Raw genomic sequence first — 27,511 nt, 5'->3', positions numbered from 1 at the left:
GCCTCGGCCAATGGCATTGTTCATTTGACATAATACCCAAACACTGGCATCCTCTACAATATCCCCTCCTGCCGTCACTTTATGATCAGATCACACGAGCCCCCCTCCTCCACCTCCATGTGCTGTCTCCTGTGATGCTTCTATTGACTTAAGAACAGGGTTTTAAACGACTGCTGGAGATTGGCAGCTCTCATTTTCTGGAGCGCAGACACATCTGCTTTCTCGCTTGTTCAGATGTGTTTATATGATTTGCTGGTGCGGGATTGATGCTGCTTTTTGTTGTAATCCTTATCCACAGTGTATGACAAAAGACAGTGGGGATTCTGTAAACACTCAATTTCAGCACAGACCACACATAAATTACATGTCTATTGGCGCTTGTCTCATTTTTTCTCCTCACAAACCACTGTGTTGCATAATGCAGTGTATCATTTAAACAGTATGCTACCAGCTGCTGATCTCATGGGCAGTGATGTTCAAAGATTTACTATAATGCTTTCTTTATTGGTTTTCTTATTCATGAAAGCAAATATCTAATTTACCTTTTGGGAACCTCAGTTGCTTCAAACACATCACTGGGTTTTTGAACCCTGTGCATAGCTTTCTTTCATTCTAAAGCATCAATGCAACTTTTAACTCTGTAATCCTCTATCAAATAGCCCAGTAATCCTAGCTGCCTCTTACATGGCATAATGCATGATCATTTGGGCTGCTCCTCATATTCCCTCATTTCATTTCAGAGCATTAACAGCTTGCAACACTAAAAAGTTTTTGTGTTTATGCGTGACAATTTTTGACCCAAAATGTGGCTTCCTCAAGAATCTCTGGGACCGCACTGACCTGGAAAAAACAGCAGCACTTGCACATTTGTGGAATAGCATATGTATAATCTGACTTTAGGAGGCAGTTTTTATTTTGTCAAATAAAAACAAAAATAATCCCCGCTCTGCGTCATCATGTGAAAATGTGCCAGCTGAGGCTGCGGGAAGTTCGATGCCAGTCACACACATCTTGTCCGTCCAAACTAGATCAGGGCAGATGGAGTTTTGGTTTTTAGCCAAGGATGCAATATTGCACAAAGATGAACAAGTTGGTCCTTGGATTAGAGAGTGTAATCTGCAAATTTCATGTTTTATGTAACTTTGAAATGGTGTGCATGTTTGGTCCTGATGTCTACACAAATACCCAGTGAGTGGTTCAGTGTAACATCATAATTGGTAGCGCTCACATTGATACTGGAGCTAAGGGGAGCAAAGGGGCTTGTATCAGGATAATATATTACATATTTGCAGAACATCTGGTGAGGTTTTACTAAAAAACAGCAACAAACGTAATATTGTTGTGTAAGGCCGCCCTGATGAATCTCATTCTAACTCCCAAACTGTGCACATTCATGTTGTTCTGCATGGCTATTATTCAGTGTTTGGATGCACTGCTTTGTCCATTTGTTCACTGTACAGATTGCAAAGCCCACTGAGGCAATGTGATTGTGATTTTGTGCCATATGAATACAATTGATTTGATTTGGATTTGTTTTGAAAATCTCCTCTCAGGCCATAAAAACTTCAGTTTGAGTCAGTCAGTCCCTCTCAAGCAGCCTCTCCACTGTCTCCAGAAGGGGGCAGTAGAGTACATTTGCATGCTCATTAAAAAGGTGTTAAGCTGTTGACACACAAGGCTGTTTGTCTGTGTGTTTTACAGAGCTTTCAAGGCTGCACACTAATGATCTAAGTGTCCCGGACTCAGTATGTTCTAATCCTGGGCACACTGGTAACCTGAATATTTGCAGAATAAGGGTTAGGGTTAAAAAATACGCTTTAAAAGGCACAATTTATCTACTTGTTGTTGCCAATAATCCAACTGCAATTACATCCAAAATTAAGATTCAGTATTTGGAAGTGTCTAGGTACATTTAGTCAAAAACTGTATTTAAGTACAATGTTCAGGAACTGAATTTTCATTTTAAACTATCTAAAAATTGTACAGTTTTATATCGCTGGTTAAAAGCTGCAGTTTAACAAAGAAACTTGTGATCAATTTACAAAAGATGATGCACTGTTAAAATGAATCTATGAGTAATGCATCCTTAATTATAAGAACATATTATTACAATTATATAACACTGACAGGGGTCACTTTACATTATGTAATGAGTATGTCTACTTTTGATACATCAAGAACATTTTGTTGATGACACTTCTGTATTTTACTACATGTCGAATGTATGTCATTCACATGTGAAAATGTAAATTTCACATGTGGAAATTTGCATTCATATGTGAAAAAGCTAAATAATGTGTGAAAATGTCCAGTTCAAACATTGTGTTTTTTCACATCTTCATGTTAAAATTTTAGTTTACATGAAAAAATATTCAGTGCACATTGATGTGGGGTTTTTTACATGTGAAAAAGCAAAAATATTATGTGTAATTTTCATAATGGTCTTTTAACCTGACTAAAAATTTTGAATCCAGGACTTTTACTTGTACTTTCATTGTGTGGTATTGCTTCTTTGCACTTGAGCACAAAGATCAAAATACTTCTTCCACCACTGTTGAAATTACAAATGACGTTCTTTTATTGGTAGTAAAATCCTGACAGGTGTTCTTTTTGACGTTAAACCACCACATATACAGTCGTAAACAAATGACAAACAGTCTTAATTAAATGTACGGTGATTCGTGACTGCTGCAAAACAAGGCTCTAAACAGTGCTTTACACCTGCGCAGAAGGATTAAAGGTCTTCCTAACGTGATCACTTTGGTTCCCTCTCCTCTGGCTGATCTCTTTAGTCAGTCCAAGTGTCATGAAATCCCTTGTAAGGAGCTTGGTTGGATTCCAAATAAACAGTCTCTCTCTTCTTGTCGGAATCTGAACAACTTCATTCCCAACAAGGGATCTCGGGTGAGGAGCTTTAAGCCACCAGTGTGTCAACAAATGGTTCAAAAGGTGGAACTTATCTGTTACAAACACAGAAACTTCAACCAGAAACAAATGATGAAAGGTCGTGAATTTAAAACATGATCTGAACGAGGATACACATGAGTTTTTTTCACCATCACATAAAAATGACATTATTGATACATGTGGAATAATTAACCTTTCTGAAAACACACACACACACACACACACACACACACACACACACACACACACACACACACACACACACAGAATTTCAAAGTTCATTCTTGTACTTGGAAACATCAGTCGACTAAACAATATCACCTTGAGGTCCTTTTAGCGTAGCTTCATTCTGGAGCTCATCATCTTGAAATAGATATGTGGAAGTTCATAATTACATTTTAACATTTCCATTTGTTTATACAGCAAAAACATCCTCAATGACAATTGGACAGACTGGATCTGCAGCCTGAAAGCTCCAGAACTGCTACTAAATGGACCTTGGGATGAAAATATTTTGTCAAGTGGTAACACTTTATATTAGGGTACACATATTAACCATTAACTAGTTGCTTATTAACATGCTTATTAGTAGCATAGTGCCTCTTTTTTAGTCGTTAAATCTACAACTACTAGGCCATTACCTAAGATTATTCCCTCAATAACCTGCAAATTACTGCTCGTTGATAGCAAGTAAGAATCTTAACGCTAACTAATGTTAGCAACTGTAATGTTAGCTAGCTAGCTTAGCATTACCACTGTTAATGTTTGTTAGCTAGTGTTAGCAACAAAGCTGAGGGCAGATGATTAGACAACAGTGCTGTTGTTAGGTGAATACAGTGGAAGGGGGAGATGGAATGGCACATTTAGCGGCTGAATATTCTCAATAACACCTTTAAGTCTTTCTAACTGATATGTTCTCCATTCTACAGCGAGGTCTTGCTCATAAGTAGTTCACTAGAAGAATCTGTGTTGGTTAGTAAGTGTAAAACTACTAGTGAATTAGTTATGAGCAAGACCTCATTTTATAATGTGGATTTAATGGGCTAGTAGTTGTAGAATATAGCCATGCATAATAAGCCTTTAAAACTGGTTTATATGACTGACTATATGAATGACTAATGACTAAATACTATTATGCTTGATAATAAGCGTCTAGTCAATGGTTAATATGTGCACCCTAGTATAAAGTGCTACCTGTCCAGCACTAGTGATGTTTCATCCTCTTCTGCTCCAGTCTCATCTTGAGCTCTGAGACCAGCGCTTTGTTCACAGTGTCCTGTCTGGTTACCACTGGCTTCTTTTTAGGTTTTACTGCCACCGTTGCCGAGACGGTGGGCACCGCCCAGTGCCTCTCCCCTGGGATGTAGGGTGGTGGTGGAGGGGGCAGACACGGGGCGAAGGGCGGCGGAGGTGGGGGCCATTGTCTCACAACATTGCTGACATTATTGTTATAGTTGATGTTCTCCACGACGACCTCCGGCTCCCGCTCCTCCTCCTCAACTCTGAACTTCTCTCCGGGGTTTTCTGGTTTCTTGAAGGGGTTTTTGAGGTTCCAGGGTTGCTGTTTCCTCCTCCTCACACGGCGGTTGGGCAGGATCCGGTTGGACTTTTTGTTGCGCATGAATGTTGCAGTGGAGATGATGACCGTGACTATAACCATGAAAACAATCACACCAGCAAGCATGCCTAGGATTTGCAAAGGCTTGTTTCTATTGTGCATCAAAAATGATCCCAAAGGCCCCCCATTGAGTTGGGTCTGTAAAAGAGCACAGGGAGAGTTCACATCCATGGGACTGATGTCATAGTCTGTCACACAAAGATTAACTTATAAAAATTGTTGTGTGTATGTACTGTATTACTGCATGTATTCATGATTTGGCCAAAAAATGATGTGAAGTGCAAAAAACAAAACTCTCTAAAATCCAGAAAAAAATTACTGCAAATGTACTGCCATAATACTGTTTGTATGAAAACTGAATATGTTTCTGTTTCCTGGTGGATGTCTTGCAAATGAAACCCACTAAAATGATGATTATACTTTTCATTGTTCTACTTTTTTGTTCTGTCAAGACAAGATCAGAGAGGTTGACTGGGGAAGCCATAGCTGAGACCATCCAGCATCTGAGAATATATGAATTGATGTGAAAATGAAAATACAGAACTAATTTGTTTTCTAGGGTTGTGGTGTTATAATGTGAGTACTAAGTCAAAACATGGGAAAAAATATGGGGAAATGTTGCAGGGACAGTTTATATTGTGCTCCTGTACTCTTTTACAGACGCAGCCTTGTTCTACCACAAACTCCTTTAAAAAAATGAATGTCTGAAATTTTCATTACCACAGAGTCAAAACAACAGTTGTGCTGTGCTGATGATCTCAAGGCAAGCTTCATTTATGGCACAGGCCTCCCTCTAATCTTTCTGATCTTGCCCTGAGATTGTATTCGGGACTTTTTCACAGAGTTCCAGTATATAAGAGTTGAAATGAAGACTGTCAGTGAAATGGCGAAGGTGACAATGGTCAAACAAATCCCAAACACGGCCCCAGGACGTTTCCTTAGGCCCAGGAAGTATGAGACAAATCTGGATTTGACCTGGAAACATGACAATTGCATTCGTGTGAGATTTGTTTTATTATTACAAATTTGTAATTGCTACTTAAAGGTGCAATATGTTAGTTTTAGTTTAAAACATAAAAAAAATTACGAAAATTATTAACAGACCGTGCAGAAATAAGAGTTTTGACGTTATGACAAAGATGTCGATGTATTGCGTTGCAGAGGTATCTACTGAAGTTAGCATGCTAACCAGCTAGCCCCTGCCCGGCCTTTCTCATAATATCTCTCAAAGCCCCCAGTCTGGACCGCTAGCTGCACAGCTAACTGAGCTAACTAGCTAACTGCAGCTTCAATTAGCAGTTAGCGGTTGTTCCGGTGATATGCTGCCCAGTGCCTGCTATTTGTTTGTTTGGAGAATTCAAGAGCCGGTCAATTCCTCCATATTGCACCTTTAAGCAAACAAGTGATATGTGTTAATTTGCTGAAAAGCTACACTTTAGCTGCACTAAATAGAGATAGAGACTAGATGTAAAGTAATAGTATGGAATGCAGATAAGTAGAACATTTACTATTAACACTTTATTTTAACTAAAAAATATAGTTCCACTCCTCTTGCATTACAAATTGTTGATAATTGTATCTTATCTTCATTACTGGGATTATAGAGGGCATGAGCAGTCAAATCCGTTCTTTATGTTCTCTGCTATAGTGCCGTGAAAATGTTTTTACATTATATTTTGGGGATTTATTTTGTCTGAGAACTACATTGTAACTAAAAAATATAAATTTCTATCTATTTTTAAAATACAGATGAATTGAAATTATGTGGTGCAAATAAATTTCACCAGGATTTGTTGGATAAAGAAGCAGAACTGCTACAATAATTTTTTCTATATGGTTCTCGTAACCTGTAGCTACAAGTAAAGTGACATCTGAGAAGCATTAGCATGAAATGATGAATGTATTCTTGTCACTAACAAATAAACCCTGATTTAACATTCCATTTTTTGTTTTTGTATTTGAAGTGTATTACTTCAGGAAAAAACAGTAGAAGTCATCATATGGTATCGTATAGGTTTAATTGACTACTCATCTACTCTGTTGATACTTACAGCTTCAGTGACGTCGATCTTGACGACTGCCGTGGTGCTGAAGGACGGTTGGCCTCGGTCGCGGGCCTGCACCACCAGCGACCAGGTGCAGTCTCTCTGCTTGGTGATGTTCTGAATGATGGCCATGGACTTGATGTAGGACTTGAGCATGATCTCCCCCGTGTCAGCATTGATGTCAAAGATGTTGTTGTCTGGATCAGCTTTCATGATGGCATACTCGATGACATTGTTGGGTATTTCTGCATCATCGTCTACAGCCTGTGTGGACGTAGATAGATTTAATTTAAAATGCAATGATACTGACGTTGATCTTGAGTTTTACTGTTCATGACACAGTAAATAACACAATAGAATACCTCTATTTTCACTGGTGCTCCAATCACCATGGTCGTCTCAAGGAAGTTGTCATTAAAAGCAGGTGGATGGTCATTCAGGTCGAGCACAGTCACAAAGACTTCAGCCAGGCTGTACTTCCCCTCTGTGTCCTCTGCTTTCACATAGAAGTTATACTTGGATCTCACCTCTGCATCCAGGCTCGCCCACGGCTGGGTGTAGATGATCCCGGATGCAGGCTGGATCAGGAACCTGTAAATGATGACGTGATTTAGGACATTTAATTCAGGAGAATGCGATACTGATATTTGTTTTCCCAAACAGTCTCGTGAATGTATGTTGTCTATTTTCTGATGTGAGCATTTTGCTCAAGACTGCTATTGTGGAGGAATGGGTCGCACATCACACTCGTCTAGATGTTCTCTTTCATTCACTAGTTTGTTTAAACTTTTTAATGAGATGTCAGGACATTTTCCAGCTCAAAACCTGGTGTTTTTAACAAGATGTTGGGATGCTTTTCCAGCTGTGTTTGTTGTGACAGAACTGTGTAAGTAGAAACATGATCTTTTCCTAACCCTAGCCAAGTGGTGTTTGTGCCTAAACCTAACCAGACCTTTAGCACAGCCTTGTCAGTAGAAAACTGAGCATAAAGAAATATTAAGTTTGCACATATCCATGTTTGCAGTAATATACATTGCCAACATTTATTCTGGCGAATACAGGAGGCATTTGGGTTAGCTTAGCTTAGCATAAAAACTGGATGGAGAGAAAGAGATGCTTGGCTATTTTCAAACTTCACCGACCATTACATCTTAAACTCACTGACTTGTTTCTTTTTTGTTTGTTTACCTTGTACATAAAACAGCAATGTAAAAACAACAATTTGTGGTTTCACAGAAAGTTATGTGCTCGTAAACAACATGACCTCCCAGGGTCTTGTCAGAGGGTGAGGTTGCCTGCAGCATGTGCAAACGCTTCACAGATAACATACCGGGCTGGTGTTTTTTGATTAAAAATAGTCACAGAACTTAATTCCTCCTTAAACCACAAAAATATTTTTAGAATTCTGTAAACAAACAATGCTAAGCTAGGCTAATCACTTCTTGGCTCCAGCGCCTTACCAAACACACAGACACGAGAGTGCTGATCGTCTCATCTAACAATTAAAAAGAAAGCAAATACATGTTCTTCCCAAAATGTTGAACTGTTCTTTTAAAGTATCACTTTACTGTCATCTTCCAATCAACTTTACTCATGACAGACTGAACTGTAAACAGAAAGAGCAAGAGTGGAATTAGACTGTTTCACTGACTGACTTGTTTAGTTTCCGTGACTCTACAGTGACTCTGTCACCGTGCAGGTAGCCAGAAGTAAAGAGCGTTCTATTTTCTCCTCCAATCCCATTAGAGGATTAACAAAGACAGAGGGCGAGCAGACAAAGATCAGGACTGCATGATCCTGTGTATGCTGAAGTATTCTGCAAGATACTGTTCAAAGCTATAAGGTCAGAGATATGAGATTTTTGTAGATGCAAAACCAAGAAATGTACTGCTTCAGTACAAATGTCAAGTTCAAAGAGGAATTTCAGAGTAATCTGAGGTGACACAGTTTCCAAATGGGTTTAACCAAACAAGTCTGCACTAAGATAAAGTGTTCCAAATCTCTCTCGTCTGCTTATTTTGGAAATCCTGGATTGTCATATGACATCACATATCTCCTTTAATTCATCGCTACCGAGCGCAAAATCTCCACTGAAAGCTCCAAATATAGTTTCTACCTACACTGCAAAGCAGATGGTCTATTGGGAACAGACTCAAAATGTCCTTACTGACATACATCTGTCTTTGGTTTCCTTTGCTTTACTGTTCTGAATGTTTTCAAATCCAGGTCTTTTGGTCCTCTAAGGCGTTCAGATAAAAATGTGATTGAGAAAACAAAAAAAAATTTCAAACAATTGCAATCTCAGTGTTGAGATTTCACCCATTTTACCTAAAATGTAGGTGATCTTTTGGACTCTGTCTCTAGTGATGTGAACGGCAATCTGCTGGTGCACTGTGTTATAATCAACAAGAGAGAACAGTGAGCTGTTTTCTCAGAGGTTAGACTTCTACTGGAAATCTAATAAAAATCGACTTCAGAGAAAATACCAGTAAATCCTCTGAGGGACTACAGTGCTTAGGTGCAATAAAACCAACCAAGTTCAAATATGAAAAACAGTCTGCTGTCATATTCCTGCGCACCTTTCAGGCAGATGTTTTTTGCAGTTTATGTTGGTCTACAATTAAAATGCTACATTGAGGCTCAGATCCAACATCTGTCTTTTAATTAAACTATTTCCTTGAGGTTAGTGCGCCTTAGATTTTTTTCTTCATAAAGCGTGTTTTTCTACTGCTGACAAATACTCAGGGTATTAACTGCTAATAATGTTGTATAAGCGTTTGTGTGTTTTCACTTTCATTTGCTGGAACATCACCACCTAATTTCCTCCCCGCACATTGTCACTACACAGAGACCAGTGAAAAGAGTCAGGGGAGGGGACAGAGAGGTAGTCTGGCACATTGAAAACAGGGTTTGAAGGACACCAGCCTCCCAGCACATGGTCTGCTCTCACTCCTTCCCCCTGGAAAACGCTTACAGGACATTGGAGCTCAGACCAGCTGCCTCAAAGACACTTACCCAGACAGAATAATAAACACTGGGCACCTTATGTAACTCGCAGTGATTTATTACTTTGTGGGATTTCTGATTTCTTATTTAATCATCTTTCATTAATCTTCATTCATATAGTTTTAGAGGCTGAGAAAACCAGGGCATAAATTCCATTACATAGACATTAACTTTATTACATGACAATAAACTTGAACCTTGCCAACTCGTTTGGTTGGAATCTACAATAGATTTCTTCTTCTTGGGCAGAAAATCTAAATCTTAGACAGATTTAGATTTTTACTTATTCTTACTCTTATTTTGACAGCACGACAGCTGAAGCACTTATAGGTAAATGTCAGTCATTAAATGTGTGATGTTTATTAGCACTGTGGTTGAAATATTACATCTAAATATCTAGACAGAATTACATTGTTATGAGGATGAGAGGAATTTAAAGGTGGGACTACTGACGAGGTGTTTCAGGAGCAGTGTTGTCTGTGGGAGAGAGGAGCTTCTGTTGGTGCAGACTTTGACCTTTTTAACTTTCAAGAGCTTTTACATGCACAAGAACCTATAAACACTGAAGGAAAGGAATAAACTAAAAAAAATAATACTTTAAGTTACATTCGTATACTCACAAGTCAGCCCCTGATCCATAGATGGAGTACTTCACTTCACCCCAAGGTCCTGAGTCTGGGTCTGTAGCCTGTAAACAAACAGATCAACTATGTTCTGAGTTTGTTTGTAGGACTTGCATAAATTAGGTCAGTTCAACATGACTTTGACAGGAGTCAGGATAATCTGCAGCTCCTCTTTGGGAATTTTAGTCAAATGTGTGGCTCAGTCAGCTAAGGCATATCCCCCCATTTCCTGGCATTATTTTGGGTTCAAGCCGGGCCTCTCTTAACTTTCTACCTCATACTTCTGATAAACCTCCAAATATTGATATTAGATGTGTTTGTATTAAACTGAATGAGAGTAAAGAGAACTGTCTGCCGCCGTGGATCAGCAAACTGAATGAATCTGCGCGGGATTGGAACATGATGTTACAGAGGTCAGCTATAAAAAGACTGATTTTTTTTTGATGTCATAGGAACATCATCATCATCATCATTGGCGTCAGCTAATCTGTCTGTCTGTCGCTGCAGGGATGCCTGTTCGCTGTCTCCGTGAGTCCAAGGTCACTTGTTGGCTGTTCTTTTATCTGATTGAAATTGCCTGGGATCAAGGAAATGAGCCTCTGTGGTGTTCACGCAAGGGCAGGATTTATTAGTGAGCCTCCCTGTTGCTTTGAGCCTCTGCAGGGCACTGATATGAACTGACAAGGGTGAAGGACATCCATCCATCCATCCATCCATCCATCCATCCATCCATCCATCCATCTATCCATCTATCTATCTATCTATCTATCTATCTATCTATCTATCTATCTATCTATCTATCTATCTATCTATCTATCTATCTATCTATCATTCTATTATTCTGTCACCCAGTCCTAACATGTATAAAGTACTTTTGAGGACATATATATCGTGTTGAACCTAAAAATATTACAATATTTTCTTAAGCCCATCTATCTATCATGTCCTTATAAGTGTTCGTGATGTTTCTGCACATATTTTTGTGCTGCAGCTGCATGTGCTACTAAGCATTAGGAAAAAAAAAAAATCTGGGAATTTGCTGTTACACAACAAAATGAAAGTGATAGCCATCTGGCAGCTTACCTCGCCTAGCTTTTATCTACATGTTTTCACATATTATCCCAACCCCCAACCAACCAACCAAAAAGTCTACATTTAGGGAATTAATGGCCCTCTTGGGCATTTTGTTCAAATCAGCATTCGTCTTTGGCTCATAACATACACTGGTGATGGCATGTATTTTTAGATGGGATGAAGGCTTGCTCACCGTGACTGAAACCACATTGGAGCCACCAGGTGAGTTTTCTGGAATTCTGGCGATGTAATAATCAGAGGAGAACTTGGGAGCGTTGTCATTGGTGTCCAGCAGATGAATGACAATGTCTGCGGTGGCGCTGAATCTCTCGGGTGTGTCAATCTCAACTGCAAGAAGCTAAAGTGTGGAAGAAACATTGGAAATAAATCAATGCAACAGAAGCAGGTGCGATTTGTTGAGAAATGTGTGCATGTGTGCTCTTTAACCCCATTTCAATCTGCTGCTGTGCACCTTGTATGTGAGAAAATGGTTTTTCTCATAGTCCATGGCAGCGGAGTCTTCTACTAAGATTGTGACTTGGGCCTCATTGAGAACAGTCTGAGGGACGACCCGCAGCATCCTCCCTGGTCCGATCAGTCTCAGGTTGAATTTAGCATTCGCACCCTGCAGGAACACAAAACATCATTATATTATTCAGGATGTCTCATCAGTGAAAAGGACAGTTGTTACGTTATCTATGCATGAACCTATTTATAGTAATCTGCATTTGTCACTAACAAACATACAGTATAATCCATGCAGTATATAGTCCTTTCAATCAATATAAAAGCTTTGTATGTTTTCATTATCACAGTAATGTATGAGAAATCAATAGGATATCAGTAGCAGCTGTAATATTCTTGGTGAAATATAATACCAGTGGACACAGAGAGAGCTCGCCCTGATGTTGTAACAGTATTATCAGAGAATACATTTGGCAAACATCATTTGGATGAGGCTCATACAAGAAGCTGCTAACATACTTGCATAAGCTGACAAATGACATAGTTAGGGAGTACCTTTTAATTTGTGTTGGCTCGCTTTCAATTTTCTTTTATGATTTTAAAAGGATTGTCTGTGATAATAGCAGGCTTAGAGTCATTTCGTGGACAGAGAGGCAGAGTGAACTCAATGTTGTGGCACAGTGAACGTTGATTAAATACGTTTCTTGTTAGATAACAGTGTAATGAGTGTTATGACATAATAACAGTCGCTGTTCCTCTCTCCTAGCTGAGGCACATTTTAATGGTGATGATAAGACGATACATGTTCAGTAAAACATCACCGAAATCAGCAACTATCTGATTGTTTCACACAAATCAAAGTCAATATAGAAGATAATGTTGGTCCTCACACCTGATCGGAGTCATTGACAGTGATTTTCAGCCCCCGGAGTATCTCTCCCTCCGGTGGATGCTCAAACATGGTCAACTCAAACATGTTCTGTGGGCCTTTTTCTCCGTAGAAAGTAGGTGGATTATTGTTCAGGTCCACCACTCGGATCACCACCATAGCCACCCCGTAGTCCAGGAGTCTGCCTTCAGGACTGACTTCTGATGCCTGGACACAACGGGTAAGAGTTTTGCAGGTCCAATTCAGGTAATTGCTAGGTTATCTCATCTAAATTGTATCTTGTTTTCTGTGCAGATTTTTTGCACCATTGTTCATTCAATTAATGAATTTATTGCAACAATTCAAATTTAAAATGCAATTTACTGTACAATCTTTCATACAGATGGATACAAGCAAAAAAGTAAAAACAACAATAAAAAGGTCTTCTCTCTACTTCCAAGTTATTTGAAAGTAGCTTACAGAGGCTTTCAGGCTCTGCTTGTTTGATGCTAAAGAGAATGTAAGTCTGGTGTTATTTACAGTCAAACTGAATTGATGAATGAACCACAACTTACCTTGACTTTAATGTTAAAGATTTCTCTCTTCAGATAAATGGGGAGAGTCAGCAGGGTGATACAACCGCTTGTCTTATTGATGTGAAAAACACCATTGTCACCTGGCGAGACAACAGATGAGCATGTTGACAAAGCATGCAAAAGCATGTAAAAAATCTTTTTATTTTAATCTCTGTTGAGTGAAATGCTTACCTTCTTCAAAGGAATAACGGATTGGATTAGGGTTTCCCACATCACCATCTTTGGCTAAAACAGTGAATATTTCAGATCCCTATGGGAAAAGATCATAAGAAGGGTTTTGCTTTTAAATCAACAGTGAAACAAGAATGAATAAACTGTGGTTAAGTAAGCTGGATATATGAATGAGCTTCTATACAGCTGTAAAATATACTGTATTTATATATTTCTCCAGTAAACAACTCTTATATGTCACTCTTAACATTACATAACTCAAAAACTGATGGTATAGACAAAAAGGAAGCAGAAGATGAGTCATCAGATGCACAACTGGTCAAAAAAACATAAAAAAGGAAATGTCTTCAGCACCTGATGTTCACTGAGTCTTCAAAGATACATTGAAATGTCAGTGTCCTAATTATTTCCTTTGGATGAAAGTCAGACCTGTAATCTCTCTCCTCTGATGTGATACTGCAGTGACATTTTGTAACAGAGGAGATAATGTGGCTTCCGCCTGCTGTGAGAAGGCAGCATTGGCATTAATGTAAAATGCCAGCAATTAAAGCTGTGTGATGAGATAATGCTGACTTGGGTTTTGGGCTCTTTTGTTGGTTCCTCTTTATACTCTGAATGTAGAAATAAATTGCATTCACTATATTACGTTGCCATGTCTTGCTTCGCCTTGTAAATTGAACATGTGACGTACATTATAAGAACTTTGCAAAAGGTTTAGAGATGTGTGCAGACAGTTAAGCAGAATGTCAGTGAAGGATGTTTTCTTACTCACCGGCACTGAGATTTCATAAATGTAGCCAAAATATGGCGTCCCAATGAAAGATGGCGGAGTGTCCTGTGCGTCGATCACGTTGATCGTCAGGGTAGCCGATGATGACATGAACTGCTCCTTGCCATTAAAATTACCACCACCATCCTGAAACAAAAAGTCATGTACAGTTTGGATTTACATTCAAAAAAAATAATCTCCAAACAAGATTATTCTAATTTTGCTATATATAGTTATATATGCTGGTTTACAAAGCTATATTAATACATTTTAAAGTTGAAATGTAATTTTATTTTGATTAAAAGGCAAAGAACTGGTGGAGACATGACATGTGACTTATATCTCAGTTTTGAACTACAAGCTGTCGCCCACTTTTTAAAGAATATCCTGTTAAGATCTGACTGAGAACCCGAGGACACACCGTGGTAGAGACGCTCCAGAGCATACCCAGCTTTATCATCTATTTTACTCTAAATGGGACCATCATTTACAAAATAAACATCGTGCTGAATTGTAGAAGACTTGGAACTTGCAAATGAGGCCATAAACTCATTAGGAAACTGTTTACTGAGGTAATAGATCAAGAGAGAAGTAGCGTCTTTTTCTCATAAGCTTACGATCAAAGTTCTCTTGGCAACCACTGGAATCGCCCACTGCTGGTCATTAGAAAGAATGCTGGTTAAAGGCATTTCAGACCCAGCAGCTCCATCCATATTTCATATAAATAATTGCAAATTACAAATCTTCACGCACCACCACCGAAAACTCCACAAGATACCTTTATATTAAAAATGAAAGTACACTATTGCATGACGGAAGCCTTTCATGAGTTTTGATACACCCTTTACCTTTGCAACGACAGTGACAAAATGTGTCTTTGTCTTCTCATAGTCCAACATTTCCCCAGATTTGATACGAAGGACACCGCTGTGTCTGTCGATGGCAAACAGAGCGGGCTGAGGATTCTGTAATAGAGAACAGGACAGAAGCAGGATTTTAAAAGCACACACAGAGACACATTTCAGGTCACACGAGTAAAAAAGCTTGTCGCTGAAACTCCTAAACTCCATTTACAACCACTCACGTGAGATATCATGAAAAAGGGGTCAGATAGCTGCATTAAAACACTAAGTAGTTACTTGAATTAGGCCACATCTTGTACACAGTCCATCTGGATGTAAAGAGCCTATATGCTCAAGGACAGCGCAAGCAGGTGAAAGCTGCTGTGTCCAGATGTGCCTCACTCATCACTGTCACTCCAGGCCAGCTGTTCTTTGGTCCTAATAGTCCAAAGTGCAAACTAACAGTCGCTGCTACCCGCAGCCAAAGCAGCCCTCTAAGCCTCCACTACCTGACACAAATGTGATTGTGATTTAATCCTTATTCTCATAATGACTGCAGCATATTCAGGCACAGATATACACAGCACCAGAGAATCTCACTGATATTACCTCGTTTTCTACATCATTTACGTTACATGCTGATAAACCCTGAGGAAGGTTTTCTCTGTGCTTATTTTTTCATACAGTATTGATTTATGGCAGAAGTTGGACCTGTGTTGGATTTGATTGGGCAGTGATACCTGGAGGTAGTAGGTGACTGAGCCACCTGAGCCTGTGTCCCTGTCCACCGCTTCGATTTTGTAGATGCTGCTGCCAGACTCTGTTGTCTAAAATGTGAAAATGAGTCAGGTTACAACATACAGGGCTTAAAAATAAATGATGCAACACACGTTAACTTATCAATTAATAAGTTAATAAGATAATTTTACAGTAATATTTCATTTTAACGTAGAGAGATTGACATATACTTTTTGCTTAACTTACTTCCAGTACATCAATGATTGCCGGCATGTTTTGGAAATCCGGTTTTTCATCGTTTGCATCCATTACAAATATTGTGACTCTTTCCACAACCTGAAAAGAAGAGGATGAAGACAAGAAAACACATGAAACATGTTCAAGTTTGTTTTAGTTTCATTCATTATAAGGGATGACAATAAAAGGCACAATCATACATTGAGCTAGATGCTGACCTTGCTTCGCCCATCTGTGATGCTGACAAGGACATCAATAGAGTCTTGTTTCTGAGCAGAGATGGAAAACATGTAAATATGAAGACATACATGATTAAAAAAAAATTATATGGTAAAGTTTAAAGTCAGATTGAACTTTTTCTGTCTGCCCTAATGCCCTCTGACGCCTACGTTGAGTTTACCTCTCTGTCCAGCTGTTCTACCAGTGTGATGTTCCCGGAAACGGGGTCGACCCTGAAGTATTCTTTGGAGCCTGGATCAAAAGACAGGCCGTACCTCACCTCCTGGCCTTCAGGGTCTGTGCCATTGAGACTGTAGATCTGTGTACCTAAAAGAAGAAGTCATAATTTACTTATATTAACCTCAGCTGTTAACAGGTTCAGACATATTTTGATGATTTTACACAAAAAAATGTGTATGTGTGTTCCTGGTACCGAGAACATTTGATAAGCTGGTTCTGAATGCAAAATGTGCCGCCTCTAACCACAAATCAATGAGGGTAGTTTATCGATTGTTTGGGCAAAACTGCTGTTGAACAAACAAGGCGCTGACATAGTATGCAGCTGCACAATAAGTACCCTGACTGATGGAAGGTGTAGAGGGACAGCTGCTTCACATTCACAGCCAGCAAACTGTCCCTCACCTCAACAGGTGGCTCAGACAGATGAGCATGTTAGTGTGAGTACAAACATGCCACACAGCATCTGTTCATCTATCAAAGACTATTTAACATCCTGGACTCTCAGATATATTGGCAACAAAAACATGCCATTTTGTTGATTGGTTGGTGCAGTGGCCTATTAGCCGTCCACACTAAATGTCCTGTATGTCAGAGGTTGATCTCACCGACAGCCGTGTCCTCTGAGAGGCTGAACAGTGCCAGGTTCCCATTGTGGCTGTAGGGTCCATTGTCGTAGAAATAGGGTGCAAAATCTGCTTGTGCTGAGGACAGGGATGTGGAAAACACCATTAAAAGCTTTGTGATGAGGAAACAACAAAAATATTCTCTTACAAACTGAAAGTTGAATTACTCTCAGGAGTTTTGATGCAACAGTCTTAATTGGTCTTGAATAACGGGTCGTTTTATGGCGGCTAATGGTTGCTAATAATAGCAAACTTAAGATAGATGTTGCTGTTTGGTCCATTAGATTACATGAGCCAGTTTGCAAGAATCTTTTGCTACTGTTATACTATGTTTTAGTATTTAGCATTATTTTGTAATTGTCACTCATGGTCACAATGGTTGTTGTTTATCAAAGAGTGACAGAAACCAGGTTGCCTATGCAGCATGTACGCCCCCTCTGAAACTTTGACTGGGATTACAAGTGAGTTACGTCAACCTCTTAAGATACCTTTCTATACATAGACCAGAGATCTCTGGTGGTTGAAACAATGCCGTTTTAATTCATAGGTTACCTGTCTTTTAATGTCACATTACCTTTGAAACCAAATCCATACATCAAACAAATCAATATCAATAAAATAATCACATAGAGAGTATAAACTGACATGCACCTTTAAGAGCAACAAATCAGGCAAGAGAATGATTTGAAAACAGAATAGACTTCAATTATAAACTGAAAGAAATTTACAATCAACCCAGAGGCTCTCAAATGTATCAGAACAGCATTCATAATCTGATCACAGCAACACTGTAAGCAGTGTGAAACTTACCAAAGCAGGCGTGAACGAACACCAAAAGGAGCAGCAGATGTGAAATCTTTACATTCTTCATCCTAAAGAATGAAGTCATGAAACCGCACCATGAACACGGCTTCGTCGAGAGTCCTGTACATGAGAAGCAGCTCTCAAGGTGTTTGTGGGCGACTGCAGGAGGCAAAAGGCAGGTGCTCACATGCTAATCCAATGACACATCTTAAGAGTCACTCCTGGGCCGTCTCAGTCCAACAGAATCCACAGAGGATGGCTCAAAACAAAGATATACCGCAACTTTGCAGATGATGGATGGGTATACATTACACTTTTTTTTTTACATAATTTGGATTTTGTTGTAGAAAGACTTTCATTATTACAACTAATAAATTAATAAATATGCTATTTTCTGGTTTTGTCTTTGTAGAAAAAATGCTTGTGTCTGATTTTAAGCAAGCTTTAAGGTCATATTGCTAACATTTTTGTGTAGACAAATCATATTTAAAAAATAATACATCTAGAGAGTTTGTAGAAAGGTGCAATATAAAAGTATCTCTTTTCCGTAAAGACATTATTATGATCGTCAATTAATAATTTTTTCCTGCAACTTATACTTGTCAGTGTCTCAATGCTATTCTATAATCTGATACAACTACTGTATTTGCAATAAATGCTGTCATTTCATTGAAAATCTTAATAAATGCTAAATCAGTTGTTTTAACATACAGTTTACACTATAACAAACAGTGTGTTGCTCTTTTATGGATGATAATTCTGTATTCAGCATAACGTCTGTGATCTGCCCTTTCACTAAACTATTTTATATAAAGTCCTGTGACCGACTCTGTTGTGGATGAAGTCGAGGGATTAAAATGATGCAGAATCTATACCATCATACTGGTCAGCGTTTTACCCGTATTGTATACAGTGCCATCTGCTGTGCACTCCACAACCATCTGTTGTTTTAGGAAAATAGAAAAACTCCACTATTTAGTCAATTAATAGGATAACCATGAAACAGAGGATGATGTGCAGTTGATGACGGCAGGGAATGATCTGATGAGATTACAGCTCCTGTGTGGATGTTATGGTGGCGGTCATGAAGTGAATGTGTGGACTGGATTTTACATACAAGTTTTGTGTTTTGTTTGATTGCATGTTTGTTTCTTTGTTTCCATGTTCACTATGTCAACAGTGTGTAGAGTCTCTTTGATTCAAAACCCCACTGATTAACTATTTGAATGGTATTTTGGGCACTGCAGCTGGCTAATCTCCTCTTGTTTGATAATCTTATTTGTCACCCGGAGGTAAACTTTAAACATTGTATAATATAAACTCAGTGGTCCTCCATTTTACTGGGAACATCTTTTTATACACACTGACCCCCGTCGATAATATGTCTTAATGTTTATGAGTTAGTTAACGACTAAAAATCTTTTTCGTTAATCCAAAGAAACAGTGGGTGAATTTAAATGACCAAGATGATCAATGATCCTCTTTTTTTTCTTCCTAAGGAAAAGTTGACCCAAAAATAAAAATTCAGTCATAATCTACTCACTCCCATGCCGATGGAAGTTTTGTAGTCCACAACACATTTCTGGTTACAACACTTCCTAAGCAACTGAAAGTAGCTGGAGACTTGGGAAAAAAATCTCATAAAATGTCTCCATACATCATCGTGTAAATCCAAGTCTCTGGAATCCCCAAGGTTCCAAATTCATTTGAAAATCCAATATGTATACCCTTTTGTAAGCAGAACTCCTCAGTGTAGCTAAAAGCGTTAGCATACACCCTGCTTAAAGTGGGTGCACAAGCTTAACCGTGCATCAAGGATGTAAATAACATCTTTTCAAATCAATTTGGTATCTCTGGGCTTCCAGACAACTGGATTAAGGTGGATGAGCTGTAAGGAGTATGAAGAAAATGTTTTATGGACTACAAAACTTCACCTGACTTTCCATCAGCATGAGGTTAACTAGATAATGAGTGAATCCTTTTAACTTATTCTTTAAACATAGACTTATTAAATCAAAATACTTACCCTGTTTGAACTATCTTCTTCTGTATGACCCGCAATCAAGGAAACCCATTCTTTTATTACATCTTTGGGACCAAGAATCAATGCGGGATAGAAGTAGTGTAAAATAAAATCATTACAGATGTTATATTTAGCCATTTCTACTGAAAAACCAATATGTCACGTACACAAACAAAACACTTGCACACCATTAAAACATGTTGCATGCAAGAGGATTTACATACAATACACACACACTCACACAATAAACCTTTTACAGTCCATTCTCATACTGAAATTAAATCTGCTGTATAATCTGGGTGGTACGGGTAAATGTACAGTATTTAGAATGGGCTCAGTGGCTGCTTGGTGCACGAACTTTGCTTTCAACTGTGCGTTGCAACACAGTCACAGGCGGTGAAAAAGAGCAACACGAGCAACACGCTCATACAGAATGAAAATTACGTTAAAACGTTCATTTTCAGGAACATCAAAGTAAACTCAGTGACCTCTGGCGAACTCCCTGCATGTGCAGAGAGTTCTTTCAGATTGGAAACCTGATGTGCAATTTATTCCAAGACATATCATTGATATTTACACCCTTTCAAGTAGAATATGCACAACTTTCACATGATGCCAACACAGAAAACATCACCTGTCAGGTCACTTCTGTATGTTCAAGGCCGTGGCTTCAGCTTTAATTCTCATAGTCCTGGCAGATGGCAGGCCTAAAGATTAACCCACTGTGCTCTAATCTCCCCTCATCTTGTAATGCACAGAGCCTGTCTGTGGTCACAAAGGCTCCATCAGACAGAAATGTAAAGCACAATTAGCACACATAATGTAGCTACAAGCAGCCGCACGGTTGACTGGTGCACATGTTGTGTGCAACGTTGCGTGAGTTCACAAACAGATCATCTGTCATCATCTGTCATAGTGAACCTGACCTTTGTTAAAATGTTTAAACCTTCAGACATACATCGCAGTGAAAACCTGTCACTGAAGCTTAAAAGTGCAAGTGTCTACGCAGTGATAACTGTATGAAAAACTCATACAGATAAAAGCTCACTGCTCATCTGTAGTCATCTTCTTAGTTTCTAATCTCGTGCCTTCAATCACAGCGACACACGCTGACCTCTTTGTTCCTGTTGGGGACAGAGCCATTAAGGCTGTCCATGGGGAAATTTCAGGGAGATGCTTATCACTTCAGCTTGCATGTGCATCATTTGATTTGGATTACTGTCATCAATAGACAAGGCCAAACCTGCTGTCTAAACAGGCTCAGTGTATCCTGAAATGTTTGTATCAGTATGAATCAGCCACTGACACGATGCAATGAGACGCAATGTCTCAATTCATGCTGTGCCTTGACCAGATGGGCCACTTCAGTCACGGTCCTACTTTAAAAGGATATCACCCTTAAAGGGTTTAGCATCCACATGAAAACAAATAAAATTCAAGGAATCAAGAGCAGCAGAGGATGAAATATGATGGGTACTAATATGTTTTCTTCTTTGTTACATCACGAGACAATCATAAATAAAGATCAGAGGTCTTCTTTCTCTGGGTCGAAACACATCAAGGAAAGTCTGGTACAATATCAACCAGCTCAACCTCTCAGGTCAGCTGGCAGCCATCTGCCGATTGTTCCTAGAATTAAATCCAGACTTGGTGAACCTGCTGTAAAAACTGTAGATATCTGGAACACACTTCGAGGACATCTCAGACTTGCTTAGCCATGGAGTAAAAACTGCCAGTTTGACTGCCATTGCCTTAATTATACATTAAACATTACACAACCTTCGTCTGCCACTGCTACACAACATATAAACAAAGCAGCACATAACACCTAACAAAAACACAAATAACACATATTTACACAGGTACTCAAGTGGATAGTTAAAATTAAAAGGGCTTCAATAAATATGGGCTAGTGCATTATAAAAATATAAAATAATAGTGTGATTTAAAGTAAAAACAAAACACAATTCTGTACCCTATGTGCTCAGTTATTTATCAGAACTGAATAATACTTGAAGTATATATTTTATCTTTAAATGATGTAGAGTTATAATATTAGAAATGTTTTCCTCACCAACATTGGAGCTTGCTGTGAATGATCACATTATGTGCTTGAAGTTTCGAGCACGTTTTTGGCCATTCACCAAGAAGAGATGTCGACAGAGAAAGCTGCAAGTAGAATTAGTTTGGCTCCGGTCCGGTTCATGTCTCTGAAACGTGAGGGTCCATAAAAATGTCAGCTGAGCATGTAGAGGGCCAAATCACAGTTTATCTCTAAGACGTCAAGAACATTTTGGATTACATGAATCCTGAGTATACAAAAAATATACCCATCATATACATCAAAAGAATCATTAAATCAGTCATATACTTAATCTGCATTCGTTGACAAATAAAGAACAGTTTTCAGAGTAAAATACTTCCTCAGTAAATCCCTCCTGTTTTTTAAAAATACTTTACAAAAGAAATCCTGGTGTTCACTTGGAAAAATGAGATTCACCGGATCAAAAATAGAAAGGGAAACTTTGAACAATTTGTAGTCGACAGTACTTGTGTCATACGGGATCACTCTGTCTGTAGAGCACCTGTTGTCAAGATACCCAATTCAGCTTTACCATTTTGGATTATTATTAATAATCTCTAGTGTGGTTTGCCAAGGGCAGAGGTTTGCTTTTAGTCCAGGTCCACTCTAAAACTAGGTCACTCCTTTAATCTCTCCATGCAGGGTATACTGTAGGTTAACAGCCTTTTCATTTCATAAACCTCACAGAGTGCTAACATAGTAATGCACGGACTCATGAATCATGCAAAACCCTAAAATATATGACACACTACTTCTGCAGGAGTCGTCTGGGCTGAGATGACCACTAACAGCAATCTGCCGTGGTGATCAGATCATTTATCAACATGTCAGTCATGCATTATGGGTCTTGATATGATTTCAGCAAAACCTTGTGGCCTTAGCAGGTTGTCATCAGAACTGCATGATAAGGAAATGATAACTTCATGCCTGCAACAGTAATACAAATACATCCAAATAAAGAAAAGTATTAAACGTATGAAATCAAATGGAAGAATTGGTTTTCTAGTTCACAACGTACAAACTGAGATATACCACCCCCCCCAAAAAAAGATTAATATAGAACCCTTTAGTTAAAAGCAAACCAAGACTCTTCAGTACTATAGTAGAGGCTCTCAATGAACAAAATTCACTTTGTATGCTCCATAATGTATTTCAATCAAATGCACATCAACAAACAGAACAATAGAAGTGCAGTTGGTAAAAAATATGGTGAATCAAATATTTGTGTAGGTGACTTTGACATGATACTGATGTTCATCATGTTGCCCGCTGATTCTCAAACTAAGCCTGTGCTCCTGGACTCTTTGATAAGCTGCTCTGTACTCTACACTCTTTTACACTGCTGCCCCCAAGTGGTGAAAAACTGGTGGTGGACCATCAAAGTATAAAAAGTACTCCCATTGATTTTACTGTGCATTTACATGAGCGCAGTAGGTTTGGAAGTATTTATCAATGTATTTATTATTATAGATTTGTGCACAGTGCAGATCAGCTGTTATCTTTACACTGTATTAATTACTCACAGAAGTTCTCCACAACAAGACAACTATATCAACTCTTAGGGGATTGTACAGTATCTGCACATGTCTAATGTAGTGTCCATTCCATTCACTATTTGCATGTGTGCTTTCAGCTCAAAAGTCTAGGTTCTTCAACATCAGCACAAGAGTGATGCAGAAACAAAGTGCACATTTTTGGTATAGCGGGTGTTTGTGTTTGTGTGCAGCAGGTCAAAGCTGTCTGTCAGATTCTGATAATGAACGATATAATGGGGTGATGACAGAAAATGGCTGCTGCTTGACCTGCAGTAGAAGTTGTTAACCTCCTCTAACCACAGCAGTGAGACCTGTAGAAATGTCTTTAAAATGACTCTCTGGTGCAGAAAGGCAGTCCCCTCTATTTTGTTGGGTTTTTTCTTCTTTTTGTCCTTATTGACAACAATATACAAAGGATTCAGGTGGCAGCACATATAGATCAAATGTAAGCAAAGGTGAAAACCTAGGAAGACATTTAGAAAATGTCTTTGTGAATTAAAAATTTTGAATGTGATGTCATCATTCTATATGCAAGATTGCCGTCTTCTTGATTATCACATAGTAACAAACAATATGTTAAAGGTTAAAATGAGACTCAAGGTCCCTCCAGAATTTGGGGGTTATTTCACAGTCAAGGTGACACTGATTCTTTACTATGTCTACAAAGGGTACAAGATATAACACCATCTGTAAAATCAGTGATAAGACAGTCATCAGGGTATATTTTAAATAAAATTTTTAAATGTTCTTCCTTAGCCTTGTTTGAAATACAGTGTCTTTACAGTCCATCAGCAGTTTGATAGTCCCATCTGTAAAGTCTGATTTTCCAGGGATGACAGTGTGTTAAAGCTCACTGTGACACCCAAAGCAAGAATAATTTGTGCATTTGGTTATATTGTACTGCGGACAGATAATCAATTAAAGGTCCCAGTTTTTTTTTAGAAAAGTTGATTTTTGAGTCTTTTTCCCAACCTGTCAAAGTCTGACACATTGGGATGGTGGCCGACCCGTTTTACAATCCCAAAGCGTTAGTATTTGATGAGAATGAGACTCAAAACTCAACCTTTCTTACAAATAGGACCTTTAAAGTGGCCTATGACAGTTACAAATAACTAAAAAACTGAGAGTGTTGTTTGTTGTCTTATTAGTGCCATAATTATCTTAATATATCAACTCTTTGTGTTCTGTTTGTGTCTCACCAACAAAACTATCACTTTAAAGAAGTCTTTATGCAAATGAATGGAAATGAAGATGTTTTAGGGCTATCCGAAGCAGATTATGTGACTGCTTGTGCTTCAGCCTACTTTCCCTTCATGGGATAAATAAACACTATCTTATCTTTATGACAGTAAATCAACACCCATCTGCATTCACAACATGCAATTCAATTGTCTTTCTCTAAACCAAGGCTGAGTCTCCACAGTGGCATGGACTCTATAGGCTCTGGAGGCACTTCCTTAAACAAGGGGGGTCCTTATACTAAATTGCAGGGTAGCCTATTTGGGGATCACGTGACCTCGCCAGCACAGGATGTCCCACGCAGGAGCGAGCGGTGACGCGATGCGTGTCTGCAGTCACTCAGCTCGCTCCGCAGTGTGCTCAGACACATGGGGGAAAGTTGGAGACAAAGTTCTGAAGTTTGAACGAAAAAAAGTCACTTTCAGGGAAGTTGGTGCGCTTTTCTATGATGCTGAGACTACTTCTGTGACACAGCTTTCATTTCTTCTTCTTTTTTTTATTTACATTTTTTACTTAATAGCCAATTTAATCAAATAAAAAAAAAGAAAAGAAATCTCGCTTTTCCGTTGTGCTCTCCTTCATGTTCGAGCTCGACGTCCGTCCCTCCGCGCTGCCTCTCATTCATCTGGCAGAGGAGACGAGCCCGCGTCCGAGGGTACAATGAAGCAGTGTGTCCTTGTCCGAGACAATGCAGCAGCGGCAGCAAGATGCTACGAGGGGACGATGCTGTTTCTCACAAGACCGGGGGACGCTTCTTTTTGTTTTTTTGCTGCTCGATTGCAGAGAGAGAGACCAGCTAAAGGTTCGTAACATCTCCGCATCTCATGTATTCTGGCAGGAAATGACTCAAAGCTGGGGTAAAAAAACAAGAACCGTGTGGATCCACCGGCAGCTTGTAAACATCCCGCTGCCATGCGCGTAAAACCTTAAACATGATGATTGATGATAGTCCACCACTGTTTCCACTATGTCAGCCGATGATTGATGCATACGTGTCTTCTCATGTGATGCAGGTATAAAAGATGATTGTGCAAATATGGAGGCTGTGTGCGCCGTGTAGTAATCAATAAGTCTATCTGTTATAGATGCGAGCCGCTCAGATAACCGTTTTCCCGATTTAATTCGGAGTATTTGAAAGCATCATCTCAGAGCATCAGAGATTAATAGTATGCAGAAGTATTCATCAGTGTGTATTCATTCTGGAGGTGGAGGGAATGTTGGAAACGCTACTGAATTGAAAGCCCCCTCCCCCCTTAAATGACTACTAGAGTATAAAAAGGGAACCACACACACACACACACACACACACACACACACACACACACACACACAGAGGGGGTAGTTTTCTTTATTTCCAAATGGCACCTAGTATGTCCAAACTGAAATCAATCAATCACATGGGAATGGCAGACAGCACCTACACAAATCATAATGCTTTTCAATATTTGCCTATAAGAGTTAATTGTTTACACCCCTGGATGAGCAGCAAAGCTTTCAGTGGGAATTTAGCTCTCAGCATCTCACGGAGATGCTGCTCAAGGCTTTTGAAGGCAGCCATTAATGTAATTTGTAGTGAGATGATAAACAGAGTGATGTGTGTTTCTGCTTGAGCAGATAGTCAGATTTGCCAAACGCTCCAGTGACTCTTGAATATGTAAAAGTGCTCAGCTCAAGCGCCTCAGCCTGACAGTTTGACGGCTATGGCATATTAAGCTCAGATAATTGGGTGATATTTACTTACAGAGCACACAATCACTCCACAACGGCTTGGAAACTGTGTCTTTTTCCCCTTAATGATATGCTTTGTAGAAATTATTCACTCACTTGACAGGTCCAAATGGCATGTGTGTGTGTTTGTGTCGTTGAGGGGGGGGGGGGGGGGGGGGGGGGCTGCTCGGTAACATAAAAAAACGTCCATAGGCAATTTATTCTAAATTAAGAAATTGTAATTAAGAATTTCAAATGAAATCCAATGTCAAAATGGTTGAGTTGTTCAAAAAGTCTTTCAGGGGAACATTGTGTGCCTGTATTGCTACATAAATGTGGGTTGTCTTCCTAACTCACTGCTTGAATAGCCTTAAAACATGGCAGGGTAACACAATACTCCCAAAGGATGGCAGGATATTACAACAGCTAATGACACAAGATTTGGTTCTGATACTATCAAACTGTCTGACTTGCCCTGATCACGTGACTGTTGGCATGTCGAGGCTTGAGTCTGTGAACCTAAGGTGCTGAAACTTTCAACACAAACTCACTTTTTTAGTTCTGCAAGAGTTTGATGCTGAAGAGAAGGGGGCGTTGAGTGTCCTCTGACTCAGTGCCATGTGGAAGTGTTCCACGGTGTTTCAGGCTTTGAATGTCTCTCCTGTTTACATTAACCCCCTCTCGCTCTCTCTCATGCATCTTCTTCCTCACCCGCACCCACGACCCCTGCCCTACTGTCTTTTTTCTTCGGTTCTGAGGAAAACAAGTTTCCAAAACTTGGGTGTTGCACAAACTGCTCAACATTTCTCAGGTTTCAGATCAAATGTGACTGTGAGGTGCACAGCTGCAGATTGTGTTGATATCTATAAACACTGACTAAACTTAGGTTTCGTTTCTCAAAGGCAAGATGGGAGTTTAATTTACTCTTAAGTGTCTCTCTCCCATTGTTTTTATGATGCTTTTTGTCATAAACACAATACAGTACAAGACATTTCTGTTGTGTAATTTCATGGTAGTGTTGGACATACATTTTTAAAGGCCTCTTAAACCCCTTTCACGCTAGACAAAAAAACCCACTA

General features: G+C 39.2%; 1 protein-coding gene across 1 annotated transcript; it reads right to left on the bottom strand.

Annotated features, from left to right (window-relative positions):
• Window positions 1-4,111: 4,111 nt before the first annotated feature.
• On the bottom strand, window positions 4,112-17,930 carry cdhr1a (cadherin-related family member 1a). The gene is made up of 17 exons (XM_073482548.1): window positions 17,852-17,930; window positions 17,024-17,119; window positions 16,360-16,505; window positions 16,178-16,228; window positions 15,969-16,058; window positions 15,725-15,811; window positions 14,991-15,107; window positions 14,146-14,289; window positions 13,374-13,452; window positions 13,182-13,282; window positions 12,631-12,834; window positions 11,746-11,898; window positions 11,467-11,631; window positions 10,197-10,264; window positions 6,933-7,161; window positions 6,577-6,834; window positions 4,112-4,663 (listed from the first exon to the last, which is right to left on the bottom strand). Exons 1-17 carry the CDS (start codon window positions 17,928-17,930, stop codon window positions 4,112-4,114), a joined length of 2,619 nt encoding a protein of 872 aa, XP_073338649.1.
• Window positions 17,931-27,511: the final 9,581 nt, after the last annotated feature.

This window comes from Pagrus major, chromosome 15 (assembly GCF_040436345.1).
Source record: "Pagrus major chromosome 15, Pma_NU_1.0".
NCBI classification, from domain to species: domain Eukaryota; kingdom Metazoa; phylum Chordata; class Actinopteri; order Spariformes; family Sparidae; genus Pagrus; species Pagrus major.
The sequence above is the reverse complement of the archived record's forward strand: the minus strand, read 5'-3'. Positions and strand labels throughout refer to the sequence as shown.